Genomic DNA, 12212 nt, shown 5'->3' with positions numbered 1-12212 from the left:
CAAAAGATACTACGTAAATATTGAAGATATTTTACAGAGTACAATAGTTCTTTACTAGGGCCATTAACAAGGTTGTATATAACATTCATATTGGATTCTGTGGACCTTGTGAAGAAATGTTTTTAAGTTCAGCAAGAGATTTTAACTCCTAGGTTATTGGGTGCAGAGTTTGCAAGACTGTACTATCCTAGGAATTTGAAAAATCACATTACACATTTATAATTGAATAAAAACATGATAATTTCACTATTTGTCTCCAACACATAGCTTATTGGAGATAAGTAATATTGATTTAAGCTGTGAGTTGTAACTAAATTATCATATAATCACTGGAGGAGTGTGAGTCTGAAATATTTATTCAATTAAGTGTAGAAGGTTTTAGAGCATTTTCTTCTGCGATTGTGGAAACTTGGCTACATTAATACCGAAATAATAAATGCTTAACTCAGTTTTCTGACAATGTACTCGAATCAATTCAGCTAAAATATGCTGCTCTCACGCCACTAAATATAAAGATATTATCCATACCTGAGTATCCTCGCTGTTAAGTTGCGCTCTTCTCTCCGCTTCTCTGTCCAAGACTTCAGCCATTCGTTTGGAGGCGTCATTTTCACTCACATCGACATTGAATAGATCTTGGATGGTCGACTGAAAACCACATAATAATAGTATAAATTAGTAAGCGACAAAACTTTATTAGGCTACTATTATAATCACTTCTAAAAGACAACTTAGTTGTTCTTTAGTTTGTACAAAAATAATTGGGCGCTAAAATACAGAAGAATAGTAATACTCACACTCTTGAAATATGCAGTCGTAAAGTTTCCTCCTTCAATGGCCAAATCACCTAGGAGTCTCTTCTGGTTTGCCTTTTTCAGAATGTTTTCTTCAACAGTTTTTTCACTGACTAGCCTAAAACACAAAAAAAATTTAATTTTGTTGCAGCAGGAAGTAAGAAACATCGTGAAGTGAAGCCAACTGAAAACTTCCAGGTCAAAGTTTTGAGTAACTTAAAATCTGCAGTTTTGTAGAGTTTCAACAGTAAAAATTGTAGAAATGCTAATTGCAGTTGGTATTTTCTATTTTGATTGAAATAGAATTAGCGTAGTTTTGGTCTGGCCATTTATTTAATTGATTTACTAGTATTCTGATATCAGAATTGTTTACAGTTTACGAAAAGATGAATGGATAGTGTGTAAAATTATTAAGACGATGAATCAAAAATCATCTGGTTTGTAAACCTTACTTTTTTAGCAACATACAACCGAGTCAAATTTTGCACCATCAAAAAGTTAACTTAAGATCAAACCAACCACCCTTGTTATTGGCGAGACAACGCAACCATCCTTCTACCTGGCTACTAAAAAATAACATTGGAGTTATCTCAAAAATGGTAAAAGTGCAGTTTTACTTCTAACCCTCTCCTATACTGAATAGGCTAGGGTTTGAGTAATTGCTGAATTCCCATGTATAAACGGGATTAAGCCCGAGTATAGTTGCGAAAGGTTTCTTGCACATCACAATAGCAACACACGACGCCTGCATATTGAATGTTACTGGACTATTACCTGTAGATATGCACATCCCTGGTCTGTCCGATCCTATGACATCTATCCTGCGCCTGAGCGTCCATGGTGGGGTTCCAATCACTGTCGTAGAAAATCACAGTGTCGGCTCCGGTAAGGTTGACTCCCACACCACCTGATCTCGTAGACAAGATGAAGCAGAAAATCCGCTTGTCGCCGTTGAACCTTTCCATCAGCACCTAAAAGGTTATCCTAGCTGTTTAGAATGTAACAATTGAAACAAATAATTTTTAAGTTTCTGAATTAAATCACACATGTTACTTGACCATTTTTAATGAACGCAGTGGCTGGTTATGAATTGTTTAAAGGGATAGATTTAAGATAATTTACCTCAAGTCCAAGAACTGATAGATTTACAAATGGAGCAGGCTTATTTGAATGAGTTCACCCTGGCATACAATAGCTTGTAAATTTGTTAGTAACTGAAAACATATTCACTAAAGAAACCGTTTATTAGGCCAGTGTGACTTCTTTTCGATTCAGGGAAGCCTACTACTAACTAAAGTCCCAAAAACTAGGCCCTTATGCTCTTTGTAACATTCCTAAATGTTAAGCTTGTAAAAATACTGGAGTCAGACCTGTTTTTTTGTATGCAAGTGAACTTAATATAGCTCAGAAATGGGACTTAATCAGCAGATTTTGTATTTGTTGTGTTTCAGTAAGGAGTTTAAGCAAACAAATAGAATTTCCGTTATGAAATTTTTGAACATATTTAGTTTTTTACTCAGGTATATAGTTAAACAGCTTAGTTTTTCGACTAACAACTTTTGATTCACAGGTTGTAGGGCAGTAAAAATGCTCACCTCCAATCAACAATCGTACTGAACAATAAAATCATCAAAAGTTAACATGATGCATGATAAACACTCTGTTCAGTGATACTTTGTCACTGTGCAATTAATATCATTTAAAACAGTACTTCAATGTTCCACTTTAGAAACCTTAAAGTACCTGTCAAAACCCACAAAAAGTTACCGCAACCGCTGTATTCTACTCAAGTTACGTGAATATTAACAAAAAAGACGGATAAAATGAGAAATCACCTGTCTCTGATCAACTTTGGTGGTGCCGTCGAGTCGCAGGTAGATGTGTCCGTGGAAGTTAAGGAAGGCTTCTAAAACATCTAACATCCTGGTCATCTGCGTAAATATGAGCACCCGGTGACCTTCGGTCTTCAGTCTCCGCAGCAGTCGGTCCAGAGACTGCAGCTTCCCGCAGTCATACTGTATCAGGCTGGGGTCTGGGAACTGTAGGGAGATCAAACATGTAGTTTAAGGTAGATTCAGGAAAAATATCCTCAAAAAATCCTTAAACCTAGGCGTGAGCTCTATGATACTCCTTTTAATTTTTTTGAAGTTTAAGTCTACCGTACTTAAAAAAATTTCAGAAACACTTGTAAATTATAAAAACTTTGGTAGCATAACTCTCAAGAATTTTAAAATAACCAAGATACACTCAATACTAGTGCTTTTACCAATAAATTTTGGTACCTAAATGTTATTAAAAGTACCCATTGTCATCTAGGTGTCTTAGGTTTTGACATATCATCTTACCAGGGTCATCATAGAAGCCACTATGGGATGCAGACATGCCGCCCTGGGGGAGAGGTCCGCCTCCAACATGGCCGTCCGCCTCTGTTCCTGCCACAGTTTCCATGGCGGTGGATGTGAAACGTGGAACCTTGGCCTCGGGGCCTTCACAGCCGGCACAAACACCACAAACCTGCAGACAAACACGATGTGTAAGTTCCTGCTTATTAAACTATGACTGAGGTAAATGGCTCAGAAAATTGGCTACCAAACTAAAAACCGAGCAAAAAGTCAATGCAGGGTGTCTAGTTTATTTCCATTATAAAATTCAAGACTTTTCAAGACTAATTCCAGATTTTTCAAGACCAGTTTTTTCAACAATTAGTGGGTGTTGATACCAAAATGTATCGATTCTCGATTCTTGATACCGATACCAATTTTTATAGCTTAACCAAATTTTCTAAATAATACTACACCAACCCCTGTCTTTGTCATAAAGTAGTATTATGATAATGTGGTGTTTTCATTCAAGTAAAGAAATAATGCAGCAATAAAAAATTCTAACTAGCAAATTTGGTTTTTTTTATCATGAAATCTTCCGTGTACCGTACGTTTAGACATCATCATTGACTGCAGCAGTTACAGAAACGTGATCGTCGTCGTCCGCGATCACGGCAAAATCATTAACATTTCCCACTGCCTTGTAGACATCAATGACATCATTGTCGTCTCCCGCGGTTTCAGAAACGTCATCGTCGTCGTCCGCGATCGCGACAAAATCATGAATATTTCCTGCGGCCGAGCAGATATCATCGTCGTTTCCCGCGGTCACGGAAACGTCATCGTCATCTCCCGCGGTAACGGAAACGTCAACGTCGTCGTCCGCGATCGCGGCAAAATCATGAACATTTCCCGCGGATGTTTAGACATCACCTTCGTCTCCCGCGGTCACGGAAACGTCATCGTCGTCGTCCGCGATCGCGACAAAATCATGAACATTTCCCGCGGCCGAGCAGATATCATCGTCGTCTCCCGCGGTCACGGAAACGTCATCGTCATCTCCCGCGAACGCGACAAAATCATGAACATTTCCCGCAGCCGAGCAGATATCATCGTCATCTCCCACAGTCACGGAAACGTTATCGTCGACGTCCGCAATCACGGCAAAATCATTAACATTTCCAGCGGCCGTGTAGACATCATCGTCGTCTCCCGCGGTCACGGAAACGTCATCGTCGTCTCCTGTGTAGACATCATCATCATTGGCTTTCGCGGTTACGTAAACGCAAGATGACGATCGCGGCAAAATCATGAAAATTCCCGACTTTGAAATCAAATTTAAGACTAAATCCCGACTTTTCAAGACCGTTTTGAAATTCAATACTAATTCCCGACTTTCCCGACTACTAGACACCCTGTCAATGGAACCTACGGAGGGAAATGTATTCAGAGAATTTGTTATTAGATGATGGATCAGGTTTTGGATTTGGACAAAATATTGAGGTTGGTTCTTCTAGGCTCAAAGAAGATCAGTTTTAAGATGTGCTGACATACAAAACGACTACCTACATAAAAATACACGAACCGAAAAAGAGCAAACTATTGAAACTGAAAGAAGAAGGGAACAACCAGCCACAGATGGCAGCAATGAGTTATTCACCGAGAGATTTCAATGTGTCGTCACAGACAGATTGACGCATTTATGTGCTGACAGGCCCCATGTCTCTTAACTAATTTAACAAGTAAAATAGGGACAATAATTCCGTTGACATGCAGACATCAGCCTTCTGACAGACGACAGCCAATAAACGTGCGGTTTCAAATCAGCAATTTTAAAGATTTTTAATGCAAAGAGTGTTTTTATCAAATCTGCAGGAAACGTCCTTAAGCACTTAAGGATGTTTTCAAGCTTTAATATCTGACTAGTTAACAAAATTCTTACCTAGTAATGAGATCATTGAGTTGCATCAGTCTCTCCTCCACAGATAGGATGGCTTGTGACAGAGCCTCGGTCTGTTGCCAGTAGAGCTCAGGGTCGTCACTATGGGCCGAGGTGCAGGGCGACACATCCACCAAGTCTATCAGTCTCAGCGCCTAACACAACACCAGAGGTCATAAAAACAGTCTCCACGACCACAGGATGATCACAATATTACTTCGAGTTTCGCTTGATAATTAATGTCAGACTACACATAGATGCTCTCAGCAATTGCGATAACATTGCTCATCTCAAAAATTGCCTCTAGTAATCACCCGACTCGAGCTCCACCTGAAAATATTTCCCACCCGAATATATCTAATGGAACAACTATTGACCCAGCCCAACCTTAAAATGTCATAGGGAGTACCACTGAAAATAGGTAAAATACATAGGGGCACTGCCATATTGCTAAGGGTATATTTTGCATTTTAACTTAAATTCAAAACTTATCTCAAGTCCAACATTTTACAATAGTAAGTAAATCACATTGGAATAGAGATTGATGAAAACCCTTAAATCGTAGCAAAACCATTTTCCCATACCTGATTTTTAGCCATGCAAAAAGTTTAGAAATTTTAGTTTGGTTATCATTTAAGTACCATGGGTAATAGCAATGATAGCTAGGTGAAGACCATACATATATATTTTACACCCGTAGAAAATTTGAATACTGTTAAGACAAATACCTTGACCAAGTCCCAGCCGTACAGTGGGTACGCTGAACATCGCTGTTCATTTACTTCTGCTGTTCGTTTCAGTTTCTCCTCCCTCCATTTTCTGCGTTTCTCTTCTAACCTCGGCTGTAAATGTTACAACTATAAGATACGGTAACTATTGTATAACTTTTGTACAACTAAATTGTAGATAATTAATTTTGATAGTAGGGATTTTAAAGTAAAGCTAAACATGACCTAAAGTTTGAAGTAAATACCAAGCAATGAAATTGAACCAAGGGAGATTTTAATAATCTGTCCTCGCTATAGAACTGGCTGAGCTTAGTCATTAAAAAAGCTGTCATATCATTTATTCATCACTTATCGTTCACTAATATTTGCCTTAAAATACACACTCTGGAATGTGAGCGTTGTAATAATCTAATCTAAAAATGATGTAGGGAATAATGATAAATCTATCACTGTTACTGTACAGAGATATCCTATCACTGTAAAACTGAACAATTATAATTTTGGGACTTACAATAACAAAGACGTTGTGGGCAGTTTCTTCGTCGTGTCTCCGTCTCGCCTGCGTGGTGGCCGCTCTGGTTGTCATGGAGACGGATGTTGAGGGGGACGTGGAGGGGGCAGCCATGGACGGGGAGGTGACCAGAGAAGAAGATGAGGGAACACTCACACTGGAAGTGACTAGAACACTACTGGCTGCCGTTGTGACTGTGTGGTTGATCGCCTGGAGCAAACAATAAAATATGTTGATTTTTAAGTATTAATATATTGTAAAATTTATTACACAGCGTTCATACAAGTCCAGCAGAATCTCGTTTACAATTCCCACAAAACCACCATACCATGTATATCAACCACTATAACATGACTGTTTCAATCACAGCAACCTCAATAACAAGTCTAAATCACAATGTAAGCTCAGAACCTCTTTAAGTAGTCATTTTGAGTTCAAGTCATCCTTGATAACAAGACTCAATGGCTGTATTGAACAGTTCCTCCGAAAATGCACCACATTTTATTACTACAAGTCTGGTCTCTAAACAACCACTAGTGAGTGCAACAGACACGATTAGATTGATTTATAACCTGAAATTTATGGAAAGTTTGATAGTATGAAAAGTTACGGACCCATTGGATTTATATAGACCTAAAATTCCAGTTAATAGCCCCTAGGAGTTTTTTAAATATTGTATGATGAAATTATGAATTTAATAATGACTATCACCAAAACTTGCGCTGAACAGCAATAAGAGATTTGACCCAATCTGGGCTTAAAACTACTGTAGTGTCCCGCATTTCCCGAGTGTCTACTCCATTCAGAAAACTCGGGCGGTTTGAGGGGAAGCGATTCCATCCCCTCCACCTCACTCTAACTTTAAAACAACAGCCAACTGCAGATGTAAATCAGGGTGTCCACAGAAATTTTGTCATCAATTTCCCTGACTTTCCATGACTATCCATGACCATTAACCATCGATTTCCATGACTCACAAACTTAACTCAAAAATTATAATATACCGTACACACACAAATAATACTGTACTGCCTAGACAAGTTATTTCACAGAAAATATTGAAATATGTAATAACAGATAACAATGGAGTACAATAGGTACAACAATGAACTAATACAAACTCAAAACCCATAAACTAAGACAACTGTATAAATTGAAATTGTCGTACATTTGTGAAAAATTCTGAAAAATGCTAAAATAGTCGCGGTTACGGCCGACTAGAGCATTGAAAGGTCCCCTGAAATCCATCCATCATTGGGGATTTCCATGACTTTTTGCCTATTTCCATGACTTTCCATGACTTTTTGCCTATTTCCATGACTTTCAATGACCATAATTTTTTTCCATGACTATCCCTGACTTCCAGTATGTGGACACCCTGTAAATATTAAACATCAAAAGTGGTGGGGGAACCTAGGAAACATTACCCTTAAACCGCCTAAATGTTGTGAGTGTACTTAGTTCTATTAGCATAGTTACCAGAGGGCTGGAGACTGTTGCGGCTGTAGGAACTCTGATGACAGGTCGAGGTGGTGACGTCCCGGTAGATGAAGGTGTGGCAAGTCTGGTCAAACCTCCAGGAACAGAACCCAACAATAGCCTCTGTCCTCCTGCTGATGTCATCACTGCAATGGGAAATATACCATTACTTTGCAATAATGATTAGGAATCTTAAGCACTATTTTGCAACGTCTTGCGTCCAGCCGTTTGCACTTCCGATGGCAACGCAAAAATGTTAATCACTAAAACAGAACTGAACTTTGAATACATTTTTTCAAACAAAATAATACAGTTTTGTAGGCTATTCTCACCAGCAGTAGAAGTGCCGGGGGTGGTGAGGTGAGGCGAGGAAGTGAACAGCAAGTGATGTCTGCCTGCACTAGTCTGTACCAGCTGTGCAAAACCAGTGGCCACTGTCAGTCTCTGGGACTGCGCACCTAGCGCCACTGTAACACGAACAACTTGGTAAACCAAAGTATCTAAATAGCTTAACATTTAAGCGGACGACAATAACATTTTTGTGATAGTGGAAAGCAATGATGTCTCCGCAGCTACGGGAAACATTATCATCAAAATTCTTACTACAAACGTAGGAGACGGTGATGTCTACACAACTGGAAGATGCCCAGTATTATTCTGTGACTGTGAGAGACATTGATGATATTACACAACCATGGGAGACAATACTTCAATTATAATTGTGATTAATGCCAACTGCACCAAATTTATGAATACAAATTTAAATACTGCTTTGGTAAATAATTCACAGCATTAATTAAATATGACAAGTATATTAAGACTCAACCCGATATAATTACGTAAAATTTGTTGTACAAAACAAAAACCTCTTCTTGATTGGAAAATCTCAAACTCGCACACTCCTACTATTCTGATAACAACCCTTGACATAACTTGTTACGGGTGCATTGGATCAATTTTGTAATACGTTGATAAACCACACTAAAGGACAGTTTTCAACAATTTCACACCTTTGACAGGAGAGCCGGGTCTCTGTTGGACTAACTGCACGGAATAGCCTTGAAGTTGGCCTGGTTGTCTCGGAACTCTTAGCGTTAGACCTGGAAACAGAAACAACAATTGAAAGAAACCGTATTGCAATGGAGTTGATAGCTTAAAATACTTGTTTATGATGTAGACCTAACCAAGAAAGTAAATCATTTAGATCCGTCAACATACCTTGAGCCATGACCTGATTAGTGAGGGCAGTCCTAACTAAAGTCGAAGGCCCCACTCTCGGTACTAACGTAGGAGTGACCCCAGGCCTAACTGCCGGTGCTCCTAAAACAGTGTTGGCGTTGGGTCTCACTGCCATCTGGAAAAGTGTTCATGTAATAAGTTTTTGGTAATTGATTCCATTCTGTGAAGTAAAGTCCATTGATCTTAAAAACTATATTATTTATTGGTTTACAAATTAAAGTTTTAGTCATAATTAAATCCATTCCATTTTGAAATTGTTCCATTAGTATTACTCCAACTAAAATTAACCTAACTTTTTTCAATCCAAGTAGTGTTTTCACTAGCCAATAAGAGCTAAACCCACACTCTCACCTGAGCCTGAGAGTTGGCCTGTGAAGAGAAGCGTACGTGGACCTTGATTCTGCCCGGAGGACACTTGGGTGGTGGGGGAGGAGCAGTGTCAATCTCCTCTATCAGCCTTACAGGAGTGCGGAACTTGCTGCTACGGTGAGCCATCCACGCCGACATCCACAACTCTAGACTGATCTTGTCCAGGTTCAGGTACTGCAGGTTCACATGCTGCAACATTTACAGACATCACAATAACGTTTCATGGAACCTTGATAACAAGAATCATCGTTAACAAGACAAGTCACCCTTGATAGCAAGTGTAATTTTCATATCCTCTAGAATTGATCTAGAAGGATCGAGTTATTTCTGTCCACTTACCAGCAAACCCAACAAAGACACTATTGGTCACTCCTACGGTCATTTAGTATGTCAAAGTAAGTCTGTCAACTATCAAAGTTCTACTGTACAGGTCGAGAGGTTTGTGATGAAACTGGTCTGGGGGGGGGGGGGGGGGGCGGTGCCAAAGAGAAAGTTTGCGCATGCGCAGAACAATGGCCAAGGGTAACAACCCTGTCAGTTGGGGTCTGTCTCCCTGTGCGGTGACGATGTTTCTGCTTTTCTAAAAACATTGTAGCCTAGTGCCGTTGTGTATTACCAGGTACGCCCTATATAAAAAATATCAGATTTCATTAAAATAAATGTTTACAGTCTGTTTAATACCACTTCGGGACAGTAGCAAAAAAATAATAGAACTTTAAAAACTGTACAAATTGTTTTCGAATACCGTAGGCCTACTGTAATCTTTATAAGAACTTATAAAGAACAGCACTTTTTTATAGGTACCAATAACTTATATATAGAATGTTTTACTTAGGTAGTCATTGGTTATACCTATCAACACTCCATTGAGACCCTCAGGGCAAAATGGAATCTACAAACAAATTCTTGATAGCACCATAACGGCGGTGTCTAAGTAGCATTGGACATATTACTTCATAAGTTCTACTACTGCAGTAAAGGACCAACGTTTGTTGGATGGCTAGTAAAACGGAAGACACCGACTCCGGGGTTGGGACTGCCCTCCCCAACCATCCACATCCCCTCCTACGCCCAGCGCCAGTTTCACCACAAACCTCACGACCTGTACTGATTATTCTTGGATGAGTTAATTACCTTGAAAGGGTCGTAGTCTAAGGCACTCCACACGCACGACGCAGTGAACAACTCCATGGCCTCCATCTGGAACGGTGACACCGTGGGTCTGACCTCAAACAGGTTGGGATGATTGCAGACCTTCCTTAGCTGCATCAGCACGTTGATGACACTGAGTAGATTACCGGTGGCTAGCGTCTCCCTGGTCCTGTCAAACAAACATTCCGATTGGCACCTTGGTAGCGGGTGTTGAAGTTTGTGAACAGCTTTCTTTCCAGTTCAATATTCTTTAGGTCTAATTATTAAAATTGGTTTTTGGAGGAGAGATCGCTTGGCTATTTCTAAATCTGTTAAGGAAGAACTACCCCTTAGGATTCACAACTACCCTTTTAAAGAATATCAAGCAGTTGATAGTGCATAGCAAATTCACTGCACACAAAAGTTGATATTAAACGTTTACACTAATTGTGTTGTGAACTTTTTGTATGCAATCAACTTCCTGATACTATTATCTTACAGATAAGCTTTGTTTTGTGTAACTTGTATTTAGTAAGAAAATAAACACTGTCAAAAACCATACAATTAAACTGTCACAAACATCTTTATCTGTTAAACTTAGCAATGAAACAAAACTAAATTTTTGTACAGACACTAGTAATCATTTAACACAGATCAAAAAAAGATCAAGTAAAAAAATAAATTAACAGTTTATTTTTTAAAAACTGGTCATAGATTTATTTAATGGTTTTATACTTGCCAGTATTTGACAGAACTTACTTGGCTCTGGACATGAAATCGTCGTAGAGGTATCTCTGTCTGTTGGACAGTCTGCACATGACTACATGTTCATATTTCTTTGGCAGTTGTTTCTCTACCTCACACTTCAATCTCCGCAGTAAAAAAGGCCTCAGCACCTGTAAATATTCAAAAAGTCTTCATTAGTGTAAGTAGCTAATCTGACTGAAGAGGTTTTAAGTTTTAATAAAATCAAAGTTAGGAAAGTCTTTTAAAAAAGGGCACTGCCTAGTGATTCATCTGCTCCTGGGATGGACTACGCAGGGCAGGGGAATCATACAACAATACCGGGTATTTTAACCTTTTTACAATATTTGTCAACGTGATTTGGAATAAACAACACAACATGAAGTAAGAAAGTCACCTCGAAGAAAAAATCTCATTTCTCAATAACTTTAGCTGAAACTAAAATAAAGAAGAGTTACATGACAGCAATTTCAATTAACCATTCGCGTGGATGTAGGATTTAAAAGTGAAAATTAACTCAATCGAAGTAGGTACGGTACTTTTACGATACTGACCTTATGCAGTCTCTTGATGATCTGTTCATTATACTCCGAGTTGCCTTCTATCATGCCAGTGACAGGGTTGGAGAACCACTCCTTGAACTCCCTGTGCGACTGGAACACCGAAGGCATCAGGAAGTGCATCAGCGACCACAACTCCATCAGGTTGTTCTGAAGTGGAGTACCAGTGAGTAGCAGCCTCCTGAGAAACATAACAGACATTGAGTGACCTGTCTGCCAACCTACTAGTGGCGGTTGTTATTCAACGTAGCATGATGTCCCAACTACACCGGATTGTAATTGTTCTACTGCAATCAAATCTTGATAACTTGGCAAAATCACAGACCTAAGATTGGATTAAAAGTTGTTGAAATGTTTGGAAAGTTTTTCAGTTCAATTTTTTTCACCAGCAAAATCT

General features: G+C 39.1%; 1 protein-coding gene across 4 annotated transcripts in view; it reads right to left on the bottom strand.

Moving 5' to 3' along the window:
- Nucleotides 1-12212, bottom strand: part of LOC128992543 (helicase domino) — a 70487-nt gene that overhangs the window by 32302 nt on the left and 25973 nt on the right. For all 4 annotated transcript variants that reach the window (XR_008490720.1, XM_054416173.1, XM_054416190.1 and 1 more), the window contains exons 15-30: nucleotides 11810-11996; nucleotides 11271-11407; nucleotides 10515-10701; nucleotides 9363-9569; nucleotides 8991-9126; nucleotides 8783-8872; nucleotides 8105-8239; nucleotides 7773-7918; nucleotides 6294-6503; nucleotides 5783-5896; nucleotides 5058-5209; nucleotides 3140-3308; nucleotides 2630-2833; nucleotides 1569-1765; nucleotides 798-912; nucleotides 529-648 (exon numbers count right to left, since the gene is read on the bottom strand). Coding sequence is in view for 3 of the 4 variants with exons in the window: in XM_054416173.1 (XP_054272148.1) it covers nucleotides 529-648; nucleotides 798-912; nucleotides 1569-1765; nucleotides 2630-2833; nucleotides 3140-3308; nucleotides 5058-5209; nucleotides 5783-5896; nucleotides 6294-6503; nucleotides 7773-7918; nucleotides 8105-8239; nucleotides 8783-8872; nucleotides 8991-9126; nucleotides 9363-9569; nucleotides 10515-10701; nucleotides 11271-11407; nucleotides 11810-11996 (2506 nt within the window). In the remaining variant the exon portion in view is untranslated. The remainder of the gene's footprint in view (nucleotides 1-528; nucleotides 649-797; nucleotides 913-1568; nucleotides 1766-2629; nucleotides 2834-3139; nucleotides 3309-5057; nucleotides 5210-5782; nucleotides 5897-6293; nucleotides 6504-7772; nucleotides 7919-8104; nucleotides 8240-8782; nucleotides 8873-8990; nucleotides 9127-9362; nucleotides 9570-10514; nucleotides 10702-11270; nucleotides 11408-11809; nucleotides 11997-12212) is intronic.

Source organism: Macrosteles quadrilineatus, unplaced genomic scaffold, assembly GCF_028750875.1.
Source record: "Macrosteles quadrilineatus isolate MER2022 unplaced genomic scaffold, UCM_ALF_1.0 Scaffold_1__1_contigs__length_201487025, whole genome shotgun sequence".
Lineage (NCBI taxonomy): Eukaryota > Metazoa > Arthropoda > Insecta > Hemiptera > Cicadellidae > Macrosteles > Macrosteles quadrilineatus.
Note: the sequence above shows the minus strand (reverse complement) of the source record. Positions and strands in the feature narration are given on the sequence as shown.